The sequence below is a fragment of the Amblyomma mixtum genome, chromosome 10, assembly GCF_055824585.1.
Source record: "Amblyomma mixtum isolate Tamu chromosome 10, ASM5582458v1, whole genome shotgun sequence".
NCBI lineage: Eukaryota > Metazoa > Arthropoda > Arachnida > Ixodida > Ixodidae > Amblyomma > Amblyomma mixtum.
The window spans coordinates 19890349-19909303 of record NC_143021.1 but is presented as its reverse complement, the minus strand read 5'-3'; the positions used below and the strand labels follow the sequence as shown (position 1 = coordinate 19909303).

The window sequence follows — 18955 nt, the reverse complement described above, 5'->3', positions numbered from 1 at the left end:
TGGCGACGGCCAGCATGCATGCCGGGGTCAGTGGGCGTGAAGCGTAACGGGGAGACGTAACGAAAATACAATGGGTCGAATGCCGGTCGTTGTAGAAACATGGCTCAGAGCAGGACAAGCCACCAACATGACGCACCCAGTGAAGTCGATGGAGTTCGCGAAGAGGAATGCAGAACCCTTTGGCATAAACTTTGTGTACGCGCTTGCGCAGATAGCCGTGGAGCTGCTTTGTACACTTTATCGAAGACGGACTATATACGTTGCTTCTGTGTTTCTGTAATAGCCCAGTAAGAGAATGAATACAGAATATTGTTAAGGTCATGGACCAGTAGGGGACCGCCCTGAAAGATTTTTTTTGTGTGTGTGTGTGTGTTTAATAAAGTTGTTTCCATCCATCCAACTCCCATCAACCGGCTTGACTCTGCGCTCATCCACCCCACTGTGTCCATGAACCGCTCGGTGGGTCAGATGTGTAACCTGATGCAAGAACACTAGACCTCTTTTTTTTAGAAGCATGCTCCACTGATGTTATCAAATCTGCTGAAGGGGCAAGGTGGCTTTCTAACTCATCTTCACAAGTTGACAACCGCGTCACTGAAAGAGGCGCTCAAGCTATGAAAACAGTTGTTACAATGTTGTTTCTGCGCGGCCCTGTTGCGTGCCCCGTTGTTTGCCAAGTGTTCAGCTCTGCTGGCGTTACTTGTGCCACTGATTTGCTCATAAATCGAGACCAGCGGACAAAAGGCGTTAAAAGGACATGACGACTCTCATAAGATATTTACGGCGATGAAAAGCATGTTTCATGAAGCGTGGGCACCTTCTGCTTCTCCTTGATGGACCTCTAGCCACATCCGCGCATGTGGCTCACAAAAATCAGGGAGCACCCGGGGGGGGGGGGGGGGGGAATAGTTTAGATTGTCACTACTGTCATGATCGTACTTCTTGCCACGTGGGCCCGGGCAAGCAGCAACGAGCAAGCAGCGACGGCGGCAGACCCGTGTAGTGCTTGTGATGCCCCCTCCTGGCCTAAGTGGATTAGGGCAGCGGACTTCCTTGAGCGGAGGTGACCACGGCGGCGGCGACGAAAGTCGAAGACCGGCGAAGGCCGAAGATGCCACGGGCGCTGGCGAAGGCATTAGCAGCGGCAAACAGCGGCGGAAGCAGCGGCGACGGTGTTGGCATCAGGCCGAGTCAACCCTCGGATCGCCGGCCGACGGAGTGGTAAACAGCTATGTCCTTGGCAGAGGGCTCGTGTTTTGGACATCCGGCGGGGAAGCACGAGGACGTTCACCTGCTGGTAGACTGTGGGAGATTCGTTTCCAGCTGTGTTTGATTACTCAGCATTTACCCCTTCCCATCGACCGAGCGGCGTGAGAGCGGTACAGACCAGCACCGCCCCTGCCGTGGGTGGTAGCACCAGCGTCCACATATGTCCATCCGATTGGACAGCGTTCTACGAACTTTATTCCCCAGTCAGGGATCTGGGGAATCCGAACCCTATTTAACTCGGCTGTGAGTGTGACCGAGAGACGCCTGTTAATTCCGAAGAAGTTCCCTTCCACTGAGAGTCTTTCTCAGCCGCTCTTTTGAAAATAATGTAAATAATTGTATAAAGTTTTCTTTGCCTTCCTCCTAACCCAGTCTCCCATCCTGCTCGTCCCATCACCAGTCCGGCCATGCTACCTGTGTCGCAACACTACCATTTCCTCTGCAGGTACGTGAGAAATATTTTGGTATCCCGTCGCGCCTCAACGTCCAAGCATTTCTACACACTTTGGCTTCAGCAAAACCCATATGGCGTCTGACCAGTGCCAGTGGCTTCATCTGTTGTAGAAATTGGGAGAACTTTGTTATCGCAGTTAGAGCCAGCCGGAATGTGCCTTACTAAATCTGAATATATGACCACTACTCTAACGCACTTTCCTCAATGCTGGCCCTTCCCTGTCCACATTATGGTTGCCTCTGCCGCGCTGCTATCAGCGGGTAGCACACTCAAAATGCCTTAGTGCTATGTGCTGCAAAGAACGATCAATCTCTTGCGCCTAGGAATAGGATACAGTGCCAAAAGAAAAAAACCTGGTAATTTTTATTACGATTTTCCGGCAACAACGTGTCCTCCGTCGGGACATATTGTGCATCATCAACCCATACTTCGACGAAATAAAAATGCGGTGCCGCTATACAAGGCGCCCTCTACTGCTGGTGACACCAGGTTTAGGTGGCGGCCGATAAAATATTCAGATATGCGAGCCTTTTTGAGTTTCAGAATTTCTTTTTAACTAGTGTGAGAAATCAGGATTTCTTTGGAACTAGTGCGAGAAATGATAACTAATATATTGTCCACTACTGGGCACTCGGCTCCCGTTCTCTTCTCGGCGCTCCGACAATGTTATTGTCCTTCAACCTCGTCCAAAGCTTCACCGTCTAAGATGGTACTTACATATTTCAAAATACATGTTCTGCAACATGAGCAAAAAATGTCTAATTCATAACATTGCTCTCAAAACGAATGGTCAGCTAACATGTTTCATCACAACGACCTCGTATCTTATCCAGCTGCAGATTGTATTTGGCGCTTTGCGTTCTGAAAGGCATCAATGCATGTTCTGTTTTTACTCTAAACGAAAACAAGAAAGGAATTTTCAACGTTAGTGAAGCTCCCACCCGCTGTTACTAACATTTCCCTAAATGCTAGATGCTAAATGATATATCATCTTCAGGCAATTTTTCATTGTTTATAAAACCATCAAACATTTGATTGTTGATCATGTCTAGACTCAGTAAACACATTGTAAAGGTCCCGTGTGCATCTCCGTTGAGGTTAGCGGAGACCGCCAGTCGTGTGCTGAAGCACGGAAAAGTGCGACTACGCACAAACGCATGGGCGTCTCCTGAGCATATCTTTGCGAATGATTCTCTAAGTTACAACGCTCAGCAACATTACCGCTTCTCGCCGATATTCACCCGAAGTCGTCGAAATTTCCGGAGCCCTGCATTAAGGCGTTCCTCAAAGCCTCAGTTGCTTTGGGGCGTTAAACCCTTTAAAACCTAAAGCAATGCTTCCCAAAGTGGTCTTCTTAAAATCGCAACATACGGAATCAGTTTTTCAAAATACACGGCTTGGAAGCCAACAACAAGCTTCATTGGAGCCAACATACATTAAAACAGCATGCAGTATATGTCACCTCTTTTGTTGTTAAATATGTTGAAAGTTTCAGTGGGCCGAATTGGGCCTTGTAGGTTGTTCACCATTGTTGAACGCACTTGACTTTTTACAGCACAACTTTTACGTCTCTTGTTCTGTAAGAAGTTAAGCACGTTGAACCATCATCAAAGTTTCAATTGTTACTGTAAATTTAAATCATTTTGTGGCATTTTTTTTGCCTACCAATGCTATGAGCTTCCACCTATGCATGGATACAAGTTTTTTATCTATTAAACAGCTTAAAATGTTAAAGAAGTCCCCTAAACATCAATTTTAGTTTTATTCTATTTGTCATTTGAGTCATTTTTTAATTTTAGCTTCTTCGTAAAGATAACTTAGCATGTTTTTTTTACCTTTGTGCGTTGGCGAGTGTTCTAGAAGCCAAACCCCTCTGCATGACCACTTGGTCCATGCTGACACGGTAGAAAGCAGCCGCCATCGACGACAGGGCGACCCACACATTCTCGTCGTGAGTGAGATTGAACTCGGTGCTAGAGAGAACAGGAGAAAACGTTTATTTTTATGTGTATGCTACCAAAACAGATATTTGCCATAAGTCATAGCTAAGAAGTGCTTGGAAATGTACAAGAGATAAAATGTCACTTCAAACATATACTGTTTACACTCGACGTATATATATTACACGGCAATGAAAGCAAACAAAGCGTTATTGCCTTTATGGACTAAACACTTGATTACTAGAGGCAAAAGTGAGAACTACGGTGACTCCGACGGCAAACTGATGTCGGCCGGTATGAATAGGCTACCGCAGTTTCATAGAAAAAGTGGCTACTTCAGAGGAAAGACAGATATTTGTAGCTAGGAAACAAATAAAATGAATATGGTTTCTGCCGCTAAGGCCATTTTCACATGAATTCTGGCAAGCCCTCCAGCGTTCTAGTTCGCCGATCCATGAAGTTAGGCTAGTCAGCCATTCGCTTGCAAATTGTGATCACGGAGCCGTTTTCGTTAATTACGCTGTGTGTTTTACCTGAAAGGAACGAGAGCCATTTTTTATTTTCTGTTCAATTGTGTCAGCCACAAATCTTTCTCTGCATCTTAAAAAACATGAACCCAGCCAATTCTAGCCGGACAAGAAACTAAAATGAAAAATGAACGGAGTTGTACTTAGCGTCCTTTGAAGCTGCCATCACATTATAAAGATGCATTTCCAAGAAAAAATTTCAACCTATGGCTACACTCAGCCGCAACCCATTTCGCAGTAAACCCGTTCTGCACTCCACAATTTGAGGACACCGCCTGTGTCCTTGTGGTCGCTGTTCACAAGCTTCGGCACCAGAGGCATATGAGGGAGAACATTTTATTAGTCTAGACAGATAGATACAGAGAGAAGGAAAGGCAGGGATGTTAATCAGAAAGGATTCCGGTTGGCTTCCCTGCACAGGGGAAAGGGAATAAGGGCATTAAAGAAGGAAGAGAGAAGGAACGGGAAACAGTTACAATCTATCAATCAAGGCTGTCTCTCTCAAGAAAACAAATAGTGCCTTCTAAGCCTTGATGGCAGTCCTCTGTTGTGGCCGCGGACCGGTGATCTTGCCCTCTGTGAAAGGGCGAGGATCAACCCAGGCAGCACAACAACATTGGCCGAAGGTCGGTCAACTGTTGGCAAAAATTGGCACGAACATCGGTCCTACCCTGGCATTTGGGCCGAGCGCTACCACTTTACACATTGGACCTACTTTCATGCCAGTTTTGGGCCAATATTCGGACGATCAAGCGGCCAACGCAGTACCGATGTTCGTTCTGCAGCATGGGCCAGCAAAGGTCTCATACTGGTATCCAACTTTCAAACATTGGTAGCCAGCTTTCAAACATTGGTAGCCAACTTTCAAACATTGGTAGCCAGCTTTCGAATAATGGTTTCCAGCTTTCGAATAATGGCATCCAGCTTTCGAATAATGGTTTCCAGCTTTCGAATAATGGCATCCAGCTTTCGAACGCTGGCACATGCAATTAACCCACTCGCCAATGACCGGCAGTGTGGATGGATGTACATACCATTCTACCTAGCAAATATTCATAATAGAGGGTGCGAAAGAATTCCAGAAAAAAGACCCGTTTATTGCTTTGAGTTACAAGAATCACGCTTTTAGCCCGCACAGGATGGTTTGCGCTACCACCAGCCACCCTGGGGAGTAAAGAAAGGGGGCCCAAGAGCATGGTGGCAGAGGCTGTGGGAAAACAATTTATTTTCAAGTTTGGTGCGTGCCGATCAGGTTGGGCAAAGCATCTGGGCAAGCTGCTGCGGCACGGCTAAGGCATCCATAAAATGTTCAACGGAGCTGTCCTCCAGTGAACTGATCAGTCATATCCGAAGTAATCATTGCACTCCACTTGCAAGAGGGCTGCTGGACTGCATTCAAACAAATTCCTCGTCCAGCTCTTGCACGATGGCCTCACGAAGCGCCAAGTCTGCAACGATCGAAATGCATGATGTCATGGTAAGTTGAATTATGGCCATCACAGAACAAAAACCAAAATGATTAAATAACACCGAATTTTGTGAAACACAGTCATCGTGAAGACACTAGCAAGTCATCGTGACGGCAAGCCCTTCATCTTCTCTTCTCTGTTCATATGTTCTGCCACGCCCATCGTCACGTCCTGCTTGTCATCGTCTGTGGCATTCTTCTAGTTCGCGCGATCGGGACGATCGCTTCGTGGCCCCGAGTCATGTGACGGACTAGAAGACGACGAAGAGGGCAGTGGCATGGGCAGGAGCGCTCGTGCTAGGCTCGCAGACATTAAATCATATCATCGCCATCGGTCATGCAGTCCTTTCTTCATCGCTTGCCGTCACGTAACATTATTTTACAGGATAATTTTAAATTTATTCTTAAGAACCAGCACCACATTAGTTGCACAAAGTGGAAAAATTAATTTACTAAACTTCTCTTATACCAAATGGTTTAATTTAGTCCAATGTGTCGTGTCGCACTTCCAGTAAATATATTCAATGCGAGATAAGCAAATTAATGTGATATTGAAAACAGATTAATGTATTATTATGTTTTAATATCATAACTCGTATCTCTAAATTGCGAGCAAAATTTTTATTCAAGTAAATATGCACAGGTTGTAGCGTCTCTTCCACATAGACGTCAAAACAACATTTTTGATTACTTTTTTTTAATAGGGTTAAAAATACGGCTTGCGATGTTTTGCGAAATACGCTGAACGCAAGGACTCAGGGCACCTTTGTTTTACATTAGTCGCTTCGCATGCATGCTATAATTGGATTCCAAACTGCGACTTGCAAACCACACAAAAATACTAGTCTGATAGTCCAGAGTAATGCCCTTTTTCATTGCGAGAGAACTTGGGCAAAAGCTTTAACCAGAAATTGCGGATTTTCTATTGAGTCTGCAAGTGTAGAAGGCAAAGAGAAACAGTACGGAAGTATTACACATATTCTTACCAACTGGTCTGCAGTGGAAAATTAATTAAGCGGTTCTGTTTTCAGTCGTGCATAAGCGGTAAAGGACATATTCCCGAATGCATCCCATCTCAGGTCATATCAGTTCAAACCCGCTGTTAGCGAAAGTAGTGAATCTTCAGTGAGTTCATCTCACCAAAGACGAAAAATTAAATTCTCACCATTCGGCCCCAATTCCACTGCGCACGACGTCAAGCAAGCCATTTCGCAATGAGAGTGGGTACACAGAAGTCGTCCTCATGCTTTTTGGCTCGCTCTGTTTTCCTGCCGAAAAAATAAAGGCGCATGTAGTCAAAGCAACGTTTACTACAAAAACCACTTTAACTTCCAGACGTATATCAAGATAAAAGAGTTTTAGTACTTACAAATAAGATCTTGCAGGCGGTACGAACAGCGTCGGAGCTCTCCTAATATATGAGCGTGGCTTTTCGCGTGCACAGACTATGAACGGTGCTAGCTTGAGTGTGCATGCATTTTCGTCGTGTTGGTTGTGCACGTGGTTGGGCTCCGCCGTGGAGTCAAGAATGTCTTATTGTGATGCGTCGCGCGGTTCCAAGACGAGCAGTGGAGACGATGGTGGGGGGGGAGGGGTTGGCTGGAGGGGATAGAGTCGTTTTCCTTTACACAGGTTTTGTGGTTCCGAGAAAAGTCCTCGAGCCGAAAGGTGGAGGCAGGGAGATCGTGGAAGGGTGCACGAACAGCGAAGCACGTAGCTGCGCGCGAGGGAAAATAGCTTTGAGGAAGTGACAACCAAAAAGAAAAAAAAGCGCTTCGCGGGGTGGCGGGTTAGCCCGCTAACTAAAAAAAGGGAAAAACTGTAGCGCTCGAGACGAGGACACAACGAAGACGACAACACATGTGCTAACTTTCAACTGAATCTTTATGTAATGCACAAACAGTTTTTAAATACTGCGCAAGCATCAAAATATCTTCCCACTATCCTATCACACCGCAAGTCACTTTTCACATTTTGTACAAGCCATCAAGAAAAATCATCTCTTTCTTTGATAAATATACAGATGGGATGCTTACACACTTATCTTCTAAGTTTTTTATTCGTTTTGCTTCAACAATCTCCCGTGTTAGCTGTTTCCTGCTTCTGTTAATAACCTGGCATTCATCGAACTTCGGCATGCATGCATCTGGGTTGCATTCCTCACAGTGTTCTGATAGATTACCTTTTTTATTTTCTATATTCCTATTGTGCTCCCGTAGCCTCTCGTTTAGGCCCCTCCCGGTTTGGCCTACGTACACCTTACCACATGACAGTGGCAAGGAATACACAACACCTTCTGCGCAGTCAACAAATTTCTTGGTGTGGTTCTTTGTACAACCTTCACAGAGTACGGATTTGTCATCTTACATAGTTTTGCCAGTTTATCTGGGGCCGAAAACACTACCTGAACGCCTACTCGTTGACCTATCTTTTTTAGATTATGGGAAATCCTGTGCATGTACGGAATTACCGCTGTTTTCCTATATTTCTCAGGCAGAGTTTGACATTTGGATTTATCCTTACGAATCGTCCCCTCAGCCACTGACACCAAAATGGCGTTAGGATACCCAGCCTCTTGTAACCGTTTTACCTGTTCCTGAAAACTACTGTTCACCTGGTGCCCACACGACTTCTCCAGAGCCTTTCTGAAGCACGTGTTGACAATGCCTCTTTTTATCAATTTAGAGTGCGCCGAATTGTAATCAAGCAAGGATTTGTTGGCACGAGGGGCATAGCTCCAGCAAGTGTGTTCTTCACCACATACGAATTTGATATCAAGGAAGCGAATTTCTTTGTTTTCAGGATATTCACAGGTCAGCTGAAGTGGGTCGAGGCATTCATTAAAAGCTTCTGTTACATCAGATGATACTTTGTTTAGGTCATCAGAGCTACTGTCGATGAGGATGAGAAAATCGTCCACATATCTGAAAACTCTGGTCACTTTGTAACCAATTAGGCAATCATTGATGATTCTGTCAACACTTGCTAGGTACAAGTTGATCAAAACCGGTGCTAGGCACGAGCCAATACAAACCCCCTGTTTTTGCAGGTAGGGTTTGCCCTTCCAGCTGTTAAAAGTGGACTGGAGATAAAAAGCTAAAAGACCTAAAAAATTCTGTACAGACACTCCTGTAGCGTTCTGGAAAACTATTACTCCTAAATCGTCTATGCTATCTTCGACGCACTTAAGCAAGCCTGCGTGGGGTAGTGAATAGTAAAGATCTTTAATATCGATTGAGAAGGCTTGAAAGCCCTTGTCAGGTTGTGTGTTAAGGAAGCTATTACTTCTTCCGAATTTTTTATAAGGTACGGATCCTTGATTGTTAACAGGTTTAGTTTCTCTTGTAAAAATAAGGCGATTGACTTGTGCCAAGTGTCATTTTCTGAAATGATTACCCTTAGAGGGACGTCCGGTTTGTGCGTTTTCGCACTGAAAAAGACCTCGAGGTGATTTCGCTTGCTGCTTTCTATCGCTTTCACTACCCCATCAAGACTTAGCTTCTTACACAACTTTTTTGCTTGAGTTTTGAGCCTAGACAGTGACTGGTTTGCCTGACAGTTGAAGAGCTTAGAAATGGCCTCGTTAGCTTTGTCACTGAACATAGATTTCGGAAAAACAGCAAACAGTGGGGCAATCCTGGCTAACCTGGCCCATGATAGCCAGGATCTAATTACGGCTCAGCCAATACTGGTAAAGCGACGGACAACCAGGGCCATTGTTGGATGTGCTAAGGAGTGGCACAACCAATATCGGATGCTCACTGGCAACTCTGGGCCTAGTTAGGGCCACGCTTTGCCAGTGGATTTCCAGTATTGGCCCGCTGCCGTGTGCTACCTGGGAAGGCGGTCCAGACCACAACGCAGCTTATGTCTTTCGGTCACAAAGACAGGGCACTCACGCAATAGATGAGTGATTGTCTCTTCTCAGGCACAGTTTACACAAGAAGGGCTGTCGGCCTGTGCTATCCGGAAATCATATTTATTTGTGAAGGCAACGCCAAGCCATAGACAAAACAGTAATCTTGCTTCACGACGCGTTATATCACACGGTAGACGGAGGCGCAGTCCAGGGTCCAATGTCATGAGGCGACGGTTGCAGAACTCTCCCGGGTTCCACGCTGAAAGTGTAAGCTCCTGCCTCGAGAAACTAAGCCCAAACGCTGCGTCAGATCTCGTTACAGGGATATTGACAGGGATACGTCATTGTTGGCAGAACGGGCAGCTTCGTCAGCCTGGTTTTTACCATGAATACCGCAGTGGCGCGGCAGCCACTGGAAAATTAAGTCATGTCCTTTCAATGTGGCGTCATGGTACAGGTTGCGGATTTCTGCAACGAGTTGTTCATGTGACCAGCAGCGTAGTGCAGCTTGCACGCCTTGAAGGGCTCCTTTAGAGTCGGTGAAAACTGTCGAGTCATGTCCAGACTGCGGACTGATGAATTGAACGAGAGCCCGTAGGGCAGCTAGTTCTGCACCAGTTGAAGAGATGGGATAGGTAGTCATCACTTTCATTAAAATAGACCTGGCCGGTATCACCACAGACCCAGAAGAGCTTGTTGAAATGACCGAGCCATCTGTGTAGACATATATGCGGTGTTTATGGTTAAAATGCAGATGATGCAGTGTCAATTGTTTTAGAGCAGGCAATGATAAATCAGATTTCTTAGTAATTCCCAGAATAAAAAGGTGCACACGAGGTTCATGGCGACTCCATATGGGTGAGCATGGTCTTGATGCCTGTGCAAACTGTGAAGGAAGATGGGCACGACGAGCTTGAATTACTTTTGCAAATGCAGTATGTAGTCTGAGTATGGGAAGAGCTTCAAGATGATGACTCGGACCTCGCGTGAGGTGCCGAATGTGTGTTCTCACGGTTTCAGCAGCAATGTATGAAGTAACAGGATACTCCCCAGCGACAAGAATATTGGCTGCCGTTGAGGTGCCGAATGTGTGTTCCCATGGTTTCATTAGCAATGTATGAAGTAACATAATGCTTCCCAGCGACAAGAATAGTGGCTGCCGTTGAGGCACATTTAGGTAGTCAGAGGCAGATTCGTAGAGCTTGCGCTTCAACACTCCTCCTCCTCCTCTTCCAGTCAGTAGCGTCAATAACTAATTACGAACGAATTTGTACCGGTAGTTTCGGTTTCGGTCGGCACCGGAGCTGAAGAGCGCCTTGATTTCATGACTGACCTGGCAACCTGGTATAGCACGCTACTGATGACGCCGCGGCGTCGGCAGCTAGCAGTGGTTCTTCCTGGGAACAGTCGCTGGGTTCATTGACGTTACTTTAACTGCGACACGTGCCCTCTGACGTCACTCGATGCATGTGGAAGGGCCGAGTGGTTCTGGGGGCAACCTTCAAAATCATATTATCCCTACGTTCCACTCAACGCCTGCAACTGAAACTTGCTTGAACGAATTTCCCTATACCCGTGAAATCAATCGCAGGAATTTTTCCTTTAGAAATTTTGTGTCTGCACCGCTTTAGTTCAGAAGCCGGTTCGACTGGAATGTGAGCTGCACAGTGAACCAGAAGCTGGCAGCCACCTGCAAGGGCCGAAGCAATCACGTTTTCCTAGGATGCTTTTCTAGGAGGCAGGTCGCTGTTTGGGGGCGCTCGCGAACAATTATAGCATTTAACAGGAGGTCCGGCGACCTTGGCAAAAGCAGTAAGTTGGTGTTGAGCTTGCGTAGTAGCTTACATATTGGGTTTAGGGCATGGGAAAGTGTTTCTCTGAATATTTGTGAGCAAATACAGGGACTAAAGAATTATTCGTAAAAGACTTGAGTCGAACACGTCGAGGCAGTGATGCAGAATAAGTTTTTGTGGGCCCGTAATATCAGTGCTTTTCTGCCCACTACGGATGAGAGACCGAGAAGGAGAAATTGCCACATTTAAGAGCGATCGATTAGGCGCTCAGACGATCCTAGACAAGAGCGCGAGGAAGCGTTGGTGAGGCAGTTGTCGAATATTGTAAGAGGCAGCTGTGAGGAAGTTGTGAAATACTGTAAAGCACTCTTATCATTATAAGGGGAATTATGGTCTAACCTTAAGATGTGTTGCAATAACTTCCGTTTAAAGTTCGTGCAGCACTCGCGCGAAGTAGCTCAGACTGCAATAGCAAACCAATGTGAAGCATTTTTAAGCACAAATAGCATAACTAGATAACTACAAATGTGCCGACTAGAGATATGCGGACACAAAAATTCTTAGGGTGAAATCTTACAAAATGCGAAAAAATTGCGTTCGTAGACAACATCTGAATTAAAAAATGCGCTTGTCCATAATTTCTGTGCGTTATACAGGTAGGAGGGTTTGAGGAGAGAGGAAGAAGGGAGTTTGGAAGGCTAAAAGACACAGCGAGACAATGTTCCAGAACTGCTTAATGTGTAGGTCACTTGGGGCAGAAGGTCTTAACCTAACGCTGGAAAAGGTGCAGGAAATCTGGGGTGAGGGAGGCGCTGGTTTCAAGCTTGACGAAGAATTGAGGGTGCGGTTTGGAATCTGAATACAGCTACGGAGCTGTATGTGCCTTGATAGTGCGACTTTAGTGTAGAGCCACTTCACAGTTAGGAGGGCTTGACAAGGGGATAGCAGGCACTCGGATCTTGCTATCTGTTGTTTTCCTAGTATAACTTTAATGGCAATGCCACTGTCTGGACGCCAACTCTTTTACAGTTATACGAATAGAAGATCCCCAATAGCATCGGAGTACTTCAATGAATTCCTGCACCACCGCAGAAAGCGGAGCTTCCGGATACACGTCTTAAAATTTCTTCTGTGCGTCTGTTAGAAATGGGAGCTAACACACTGAATTTTTCTTTCGTGTGCAACAAAACAAAAGACACTCTTTTGGCAATGCATACCCATCAAGCATAGAGACCAACAAGGCACAAAAGATAAAGCCGGTCCGCCAAACGGCACGACGAGTGATCACGGCTGGCAGATTCTAAGTGATTAATGGTATCCAAGTAACACTTGTTGCTGGGCTAGTTGGTGCATTATTCTTCGTACAAAAGTTAGCGTAAAACACGACACTGACAAGAAAGGTAGACAGGACAACGCGCTGTTCGGAGCGCGTTGTCCTGTCTACCTTTCTTGTGAGTGTCGTGTTTTGCGCTAACTTTTGTACGAAGATTAATGTTATAATGACGCCACCCATGGCTGTACGATGACTAATTGTGTATATGACAGGGATCATTAACGAGAGTATTTACTGTTGAGAGCAATGTGTGGGCACGTGCTTGAGGATTTTATTGGGCAGCGTCGCGGTAGCGTTCATCTTATGTTCGTGTACAGCCGTCCAATTTTCTAATAATACCCGGGGAGCGCCGACCGCCTGCCGCTGAGGCGCCGGATGGCGAACGCGAGAGAAAGCGGGCGAGGAATCTCGCATGCACACAAATCGTATTCTTGGAGGGAGCCGCGTCTATTAGGCGGTTTTTTGAACGCACCAACCCATTCGAAGAGAAGTTACGAGTAATGTATGTGAGAGTCTTTCGTTTCCAACACGTTTCTGGATCCAGCTGCCCGTTTCTGTGGTGCGTTGTGGTGGTCGTGAAAAACTTTAATAATCAAAGTTTCGGGCTCAGAAAACCACGCTGCATGGTGCGTCTCCTTAGTCTGGGACACCGCATGACGAGGCCCTGTCTCGCGCCCGCTTTCTATAGCCCCTGAGCAGTTGAGGAGGGCAGTCTCCCATGCCTCTCGGAGGGGGGCGGGGGGGGGGGGGGGAAGGTGAAGGTGAAGATTCTGAGTACATGCCCACACCATATGCAAGATGTCGCAGATCTCTCCACAGTACGGGCAGCGCCCATCTAGTGTTTTGCTATGACAGGACAGACAACAGTTCCTGTCTGCAGGCACACATAGTTTGCTCCTCCGCCTTACTCAGCCCCTTGGCAGGTTCCGGTGGCTGTCGCAGTAATGAATTAAGATTTCGCGGAACCGCAGAAGCGGTTTATGCGCTTCTGAGCTACGAGAGCTAGGATGAGGAGCCCGGTGTGCGAGCGCTCGGACGGGCGCATCAGCGGCGTCATTGCCTTGTAGACCCTGGTGGCCAGGAGCCCAGATAACTTTTGTGCGAGTTGGATCGGCGGGAGCACGTCTTAGAATTTGGGAGGCAAGAAGTGGTATTTGCCCTGCATGATAATGTTCACAGGCCCGGCGAGAGTCTGTGATAACCGTTCTCGTTTTTTGATCGGCGACAGCGAGAGCTATTGCAACTTCCTCCGCTCATGTTGAATTTGGAGCCCGAAAAGATAGCCCAACGAATTTATCCTCCGGTGGACTACGACAGCCGTGTAGAATCCCGCAGGCGACGGCCCTGTGATTTCCACGTAGGAGACGCCATTTTTAGATCCATATTGCCTCTCAAGCGTGCGAAAGCACGCTTGTCGTCTGCCTTCATGTGAAGCCATGTCCTTGTTACGCGGGAGCGGAACGACCCAGAGCATGTGGCGCTACAGCACCGGGATGTTCACCATCCCCTCTGGTATGCATGTGTCTTGGATGTGTAAGCGGTTTAGCAGGCGACGCTCAGGAACCGTCTGCGATAGCCGCGTATATTGGTTCACGAGGTGGGCCTCCCGCAACTCCTGATAGGAGTTTACCACTCCCGAGGCCTTCAGTTTGACGTTGGAGGTAGCCACCAGGAGGTCCAGTGCTAGCTTTGGTGCCTTCCTGATGATGGCGTCAATGCGCTCGTCTTGTTTGGTGGTGCGTAGGTACGGCACGGCTTAGAGGATCCGGCTGGTCACGAAGGAATGGGCGAGCCGTAGCGCATTCCTGCCCCGCAGACCATCCCGCTTGTTGGAGACGCGGTGGATCATGCACTCTACCTGCTCACCTATGCGCTTGAGTTTCGCTATAGTAGAGTACGGACTAAGCTTCTTATTTATGAACAGACCCACGATCCGGAGCTCTTCCACTTCTCTGATGAGACCACCCGATAGAGATATGTGTAGGGATGTGTTGTCCTTGTGATCTGTCGTAACGTGTAGAAGCACTGATTTAGCGGGAGGACATTGGAGACCACAGTCGGCAGCATATGCACGACTATGGAGGCAGCCTGCTAAAGGCGATCCTCCATCTCAACAAGGCTCCCCTCGGTGGTCCAGATTGTAATGTCTGCGTAGAGCGCGTGTTTCATGCCCTCCACCTGAGCAAGTTGGCCGGCAGGTGCATCATGGCCTTCAGCGCCACCCCAGCTGTTTTCGTGGGTACAGTCTCTAGAGCCTTTGTCTTTATGTTGCTAAAGCGCCGGCGTTGAGGCTCCTCCAAAATTTGTTTTAAAGCTTTAGCTAGGTATACACATTAACGCCGCAATCCCGCATAGCTCCTCCAAATCACGAGAAGCTCCATGCCTGCTGCTATCGCCAGGCTGCGACCCTATTCCCCTTGAGAGGGCTAAAACCATCTCGAACCGTAAGTCCGCGACGCGCGTCTTTTCTTTTCTTTTTCTCTTTCTTCTCATATTTGAACTCTCCTCTATCTGCACATGGCAGCGGTGGTGGCTCGGCTGGAGCCAGTTGGCAGGCCCGTGCACTTTCCTTTTCATCCTTCTCTCAGTCGCAACAACAACAACAACGCACCGCTTCACTAAGCTCGCGGGGAGAGGAGCATAAGGGCCTCAGATGAGATGCGCAAGCGGGAGTCCGAGCCTTCCAGCCTTCTCCAGAACAATGGGCATGTATCTATTAGGCCCCTTCTCTACGTCGACGTCCGACAAAAAATGAACACTTGTGCCGACTGACTACGTCGAAGCAAAAGCGCTGCCGAACGAACGCCAATGCAGCAGAAGTCACGAAGTTTTTCATGGTGTGAACCTGCCCTTCCTACCTGGATAGTCCCTCCCTCGCCAACCCCACCCGGGAGGACTAAGAGGCGATCCTGCTCGGCTGCCACGGCTTAGAGGCCCGACAAGCCTTAGTCGGGTGCTCTGGCGGCGGCTTCCGCCACTATGGTCCCAATCTAGGGACCTCAAGCTAGTGCTTGTAAGGGTCGGTTCCTTACTGAGTGATTCAAGCATACCTCTTGTCCCTTCCTAATAAATATTTTCACCACCACCACCATCCACCACCCCCACACGGCCCCTTCGAAGTGCTCATCACAGACAGAGAAACAACGTTCGCGGCATAGCCCACGCAATACATCCTGCGCTACAGTCAAACAAGCCACCTGCGAATTACGGCATGGCATCCACCGTCCAACGGACTTACAGAGCGTATCAGCCAAATCATCGCTTACATGCTCGCCATGTGTCTATATGCAGAACACATTAGATCTGATGCCATCCTCCCTTACCTAGTCTTTGAGTACAACACATCTGTGCAGGACACAACCCAGGTGATACAGTTTAGGCTCGTCCACAACGGTGAACCCTACTACCACGCTTGATGTCATGCTCCTCTGAAGACGACATCGACGGCATCGGCTACCTTCAGCGCGCAGAAGCCCGATGACTTCCCCCTTTTGGATAAAAGACCATCAGTGGACCGACGCACGAGGCTACAATCCGCGCCAACGCCAGACGGAAAACTATCCCGGTGAGAATGTGTGGAAGTGCACGCTCATTCGCCACAGCACAGTCAATGATAAGCTTTTGTGTCGCTGCTTCGGACCCGACAAGATTATCGTTAGATCAGAGTACAGGACTACGACGTCCTCCCCGGTGTAGTTGCAGCGTCTCAGTCGCGCCGTTCTCACCATGAGGTTGTGTATATTGTGAGTCTAAAATCTTATTAAGGACGCTTAAGTACTGGTTTTGTTTGCATGCTCAGTGGTCATTGTGAGAAAATTAGTTTGGTTTATTGGTTTATTAAGTTGGAAGCCTTTAATGCCTCATCGTTGTAAGCAGGAGTTGTCGACAGAAATGTTGCGCTTTTCAAGTGGTCGAAATGATCGTGACGTCACAGTGCGCGAATTTCAACCGAGCGAATGGTACTTTCGCTAGTAACCATGCAACCAATTGAAGGGATGGTATAGTGATGTTCCAAGTAAGTGGGACCGAGGTTAGTTAACTGCTTAATTCACCCCCGGCAGCGTTGAAAGAGGCTGCCGCCTTCCACTCTAAGAGGCGAGTATTGAAAGAGGCTGCCCCGTTCCACTCTAAGAGGCGAAGCTTAACATGTTAAGCATACATTGACACAAGTAGCAACACCGCGCTTAAGTCTTTCGCCTCACCGCACTTTAGGTCAACAAAGTGCCCCCTTGAATTTTTTGGGGGTTTAACGTCCCAAAGCAACTAAGGTTATGAGAGACGCCGTAGTGGAGGGCTCCGGAAATTTCGACCACCTGGGGTTCTTTAACGTGCACGGAAATCGTAGAGCACACGGGCCTCTAGAATTTCGCCTTCATCGAAATTAAGCCGCTGCGGCCGGGATCGAACCCGCGTCTTTCGGGTCAGCAGTCGAGCGCCATAACCACTGAGCCACCGCGGCGGGGTTCATGTGAGAAAAGCCGGCGGCTTGTATTGCTGCGTGTACTCGCAGATGGTATAGAAAATGCTTGCTACTGAAAGAAAAAATTCCACAGATACTCTTAGGAGTGCTCACGTGTGGTAATGCCAAAGGATTACTGACCCTTGGTGCATTGTAAACACCCGCACACACACGCGCGCGCGTATTATTCCGCTCAAAACGCTGTGCAAGACCTCTGGCATCACAATTTTGATACGAAACTCTGGGAAGGCATACAACTAAAGGTGCATGTGTCGTTAGTTTTAATGGCTGTCGTAAGCTAGACTTTAATTTAACTGACTCATGTAAGCTATATGCGACAAGAAATCGTATGACAACAGCCAGAGCTGTGTATGGTAGACGATTGAGTCAGAACATTGGAGCGTATTTCAGCAAAACTGGCGCCACATGGAGGCCGCCCCAGTGGCGAGTACAAACGACATGTATACGATTCTCTGAAGTGATGGTGCTTAACCATCTGTGTGTCACATATGGCCGTTTGATGATGTCGCCGTATATTTCTTGCCCTCGCTAGGAATTTCTGTGCCATCTGCAGGAACACACACTAATACACGAAGTTGGCTTTTCGCTAATGGAACTACTAATATTTTTTCGTTCAAATACGATGGCGTCTTCGAGAGACTGCAAGACGCTGACACCAAATCGAGCACCGCCATTTCAGACAAACATAGTATTCATTTTGTTTCTGTATACACACCCCCCACTGGCCGACCTCAATGTGGCGGCGCTTTTCCCGACCACATTCGTGCCAAAATTGTGACGCAACCTTTTGTCGTACGGCGTTCCGGGTGGTGTCATACGATTTCTCGTTGCATACTCGTCTCTCATTGTTAGTAAACTCATAAGCCAGCTTGCAACATGGATTTGAACCGAATACAGATGCACCTTCAATAATATGCGTTCCCAGACGTTTTACCTCTTCCCTTAAAACGCGGTTGATGTGTCCAGCGAGGTGTGATAGAGTTACTGGGCCATTTACTTTCCTCTTGCTCAATTTTCGTATCAAAATTGGGATGCAACCGTTCTTTGTACAGCATTCTGGGTGGTGTCATACTTGCGTGTATATGTGGGCGTGGTGCGTGTGTGTGGGTGGGTGTCAGTGCACCCACGAAGACTACTGCTTTCGCATTCCCACGCGTAAGCAGTCTTAATCGCCTGTGCCGAATTTTTTTTTTCTCTTCTCAACGTTTACATTCGCCCACCTTGCTTTTTTGTTGTAAAGCATCCGAGTGCTCCCTCTTTGAGAGGGACGTAATGCCACAAAGCTTTTTATTTCTTGTTAATGCTGAAGGTCTCCGGCACACGGCTTTATCACTTTGTGGCGCGAAATTCAGTCAGGTTGATCATGAATCAACGCAGCCACAGAAAACCGCTCCTACATGGTCCGAGATTGTTGTAGCTTGTTTTGGCGCTTTATCTCGAAAGTTTTCATTCAGCTTTAAACTGAGCGCTGCCGACGACAGCAGAGCAATTTTATAGCATCGCCGCCGAAATCAGTTATTTCTGGGCGCAAGACCGTCTAATAAGGAGTTTGTTTGAATGACACCTAAGCGTGCGCGTGGGTTCGCTCCCGAGCTGTCATCGTGGATCCCAGACAGGCTGAACGCGAACGCGCTAGCCTACACGCTGGAAACGAACATGGCGGCCAGATGAACGCAGCATGGATTCGGTAGAAGGAAGCCTGAGACTTAGCTGTTCATTTCAAAATGCCTGGACCGTCGACGGTCCTACTGCCTGTTGAATGTGTGTTAAGCTATCAACAGCAGGCGTACAGTTCTTGCAAAGTACACTGTCGTAAAATAAGGTTTTCGCTG

The 18955-nt window shown here is 47.5% G+C and overlaps 1 protein-coding gene across 1 annotated transcript in view; it reads right to left on the bottom strand.

The window, feature by feature from the left end:
* Positions 1–18955, bottom strand: part of LOC149325292 (sodium-coupled monocarboxylate transporter 1-like) — an 81556-nt gene that overhangs the window by 22698 nt on the left and 39903 nt on the right. The window contains exon 6 of the mRNA XM_089562605.1: positions 3559–3696. Coding sequence (XP_089418731.1) covers positions 3559–3696 — 138 coding nt within the window. The remainder of the gene's footprint in view (positions 1–3558; positions 3697–18955) is intronic.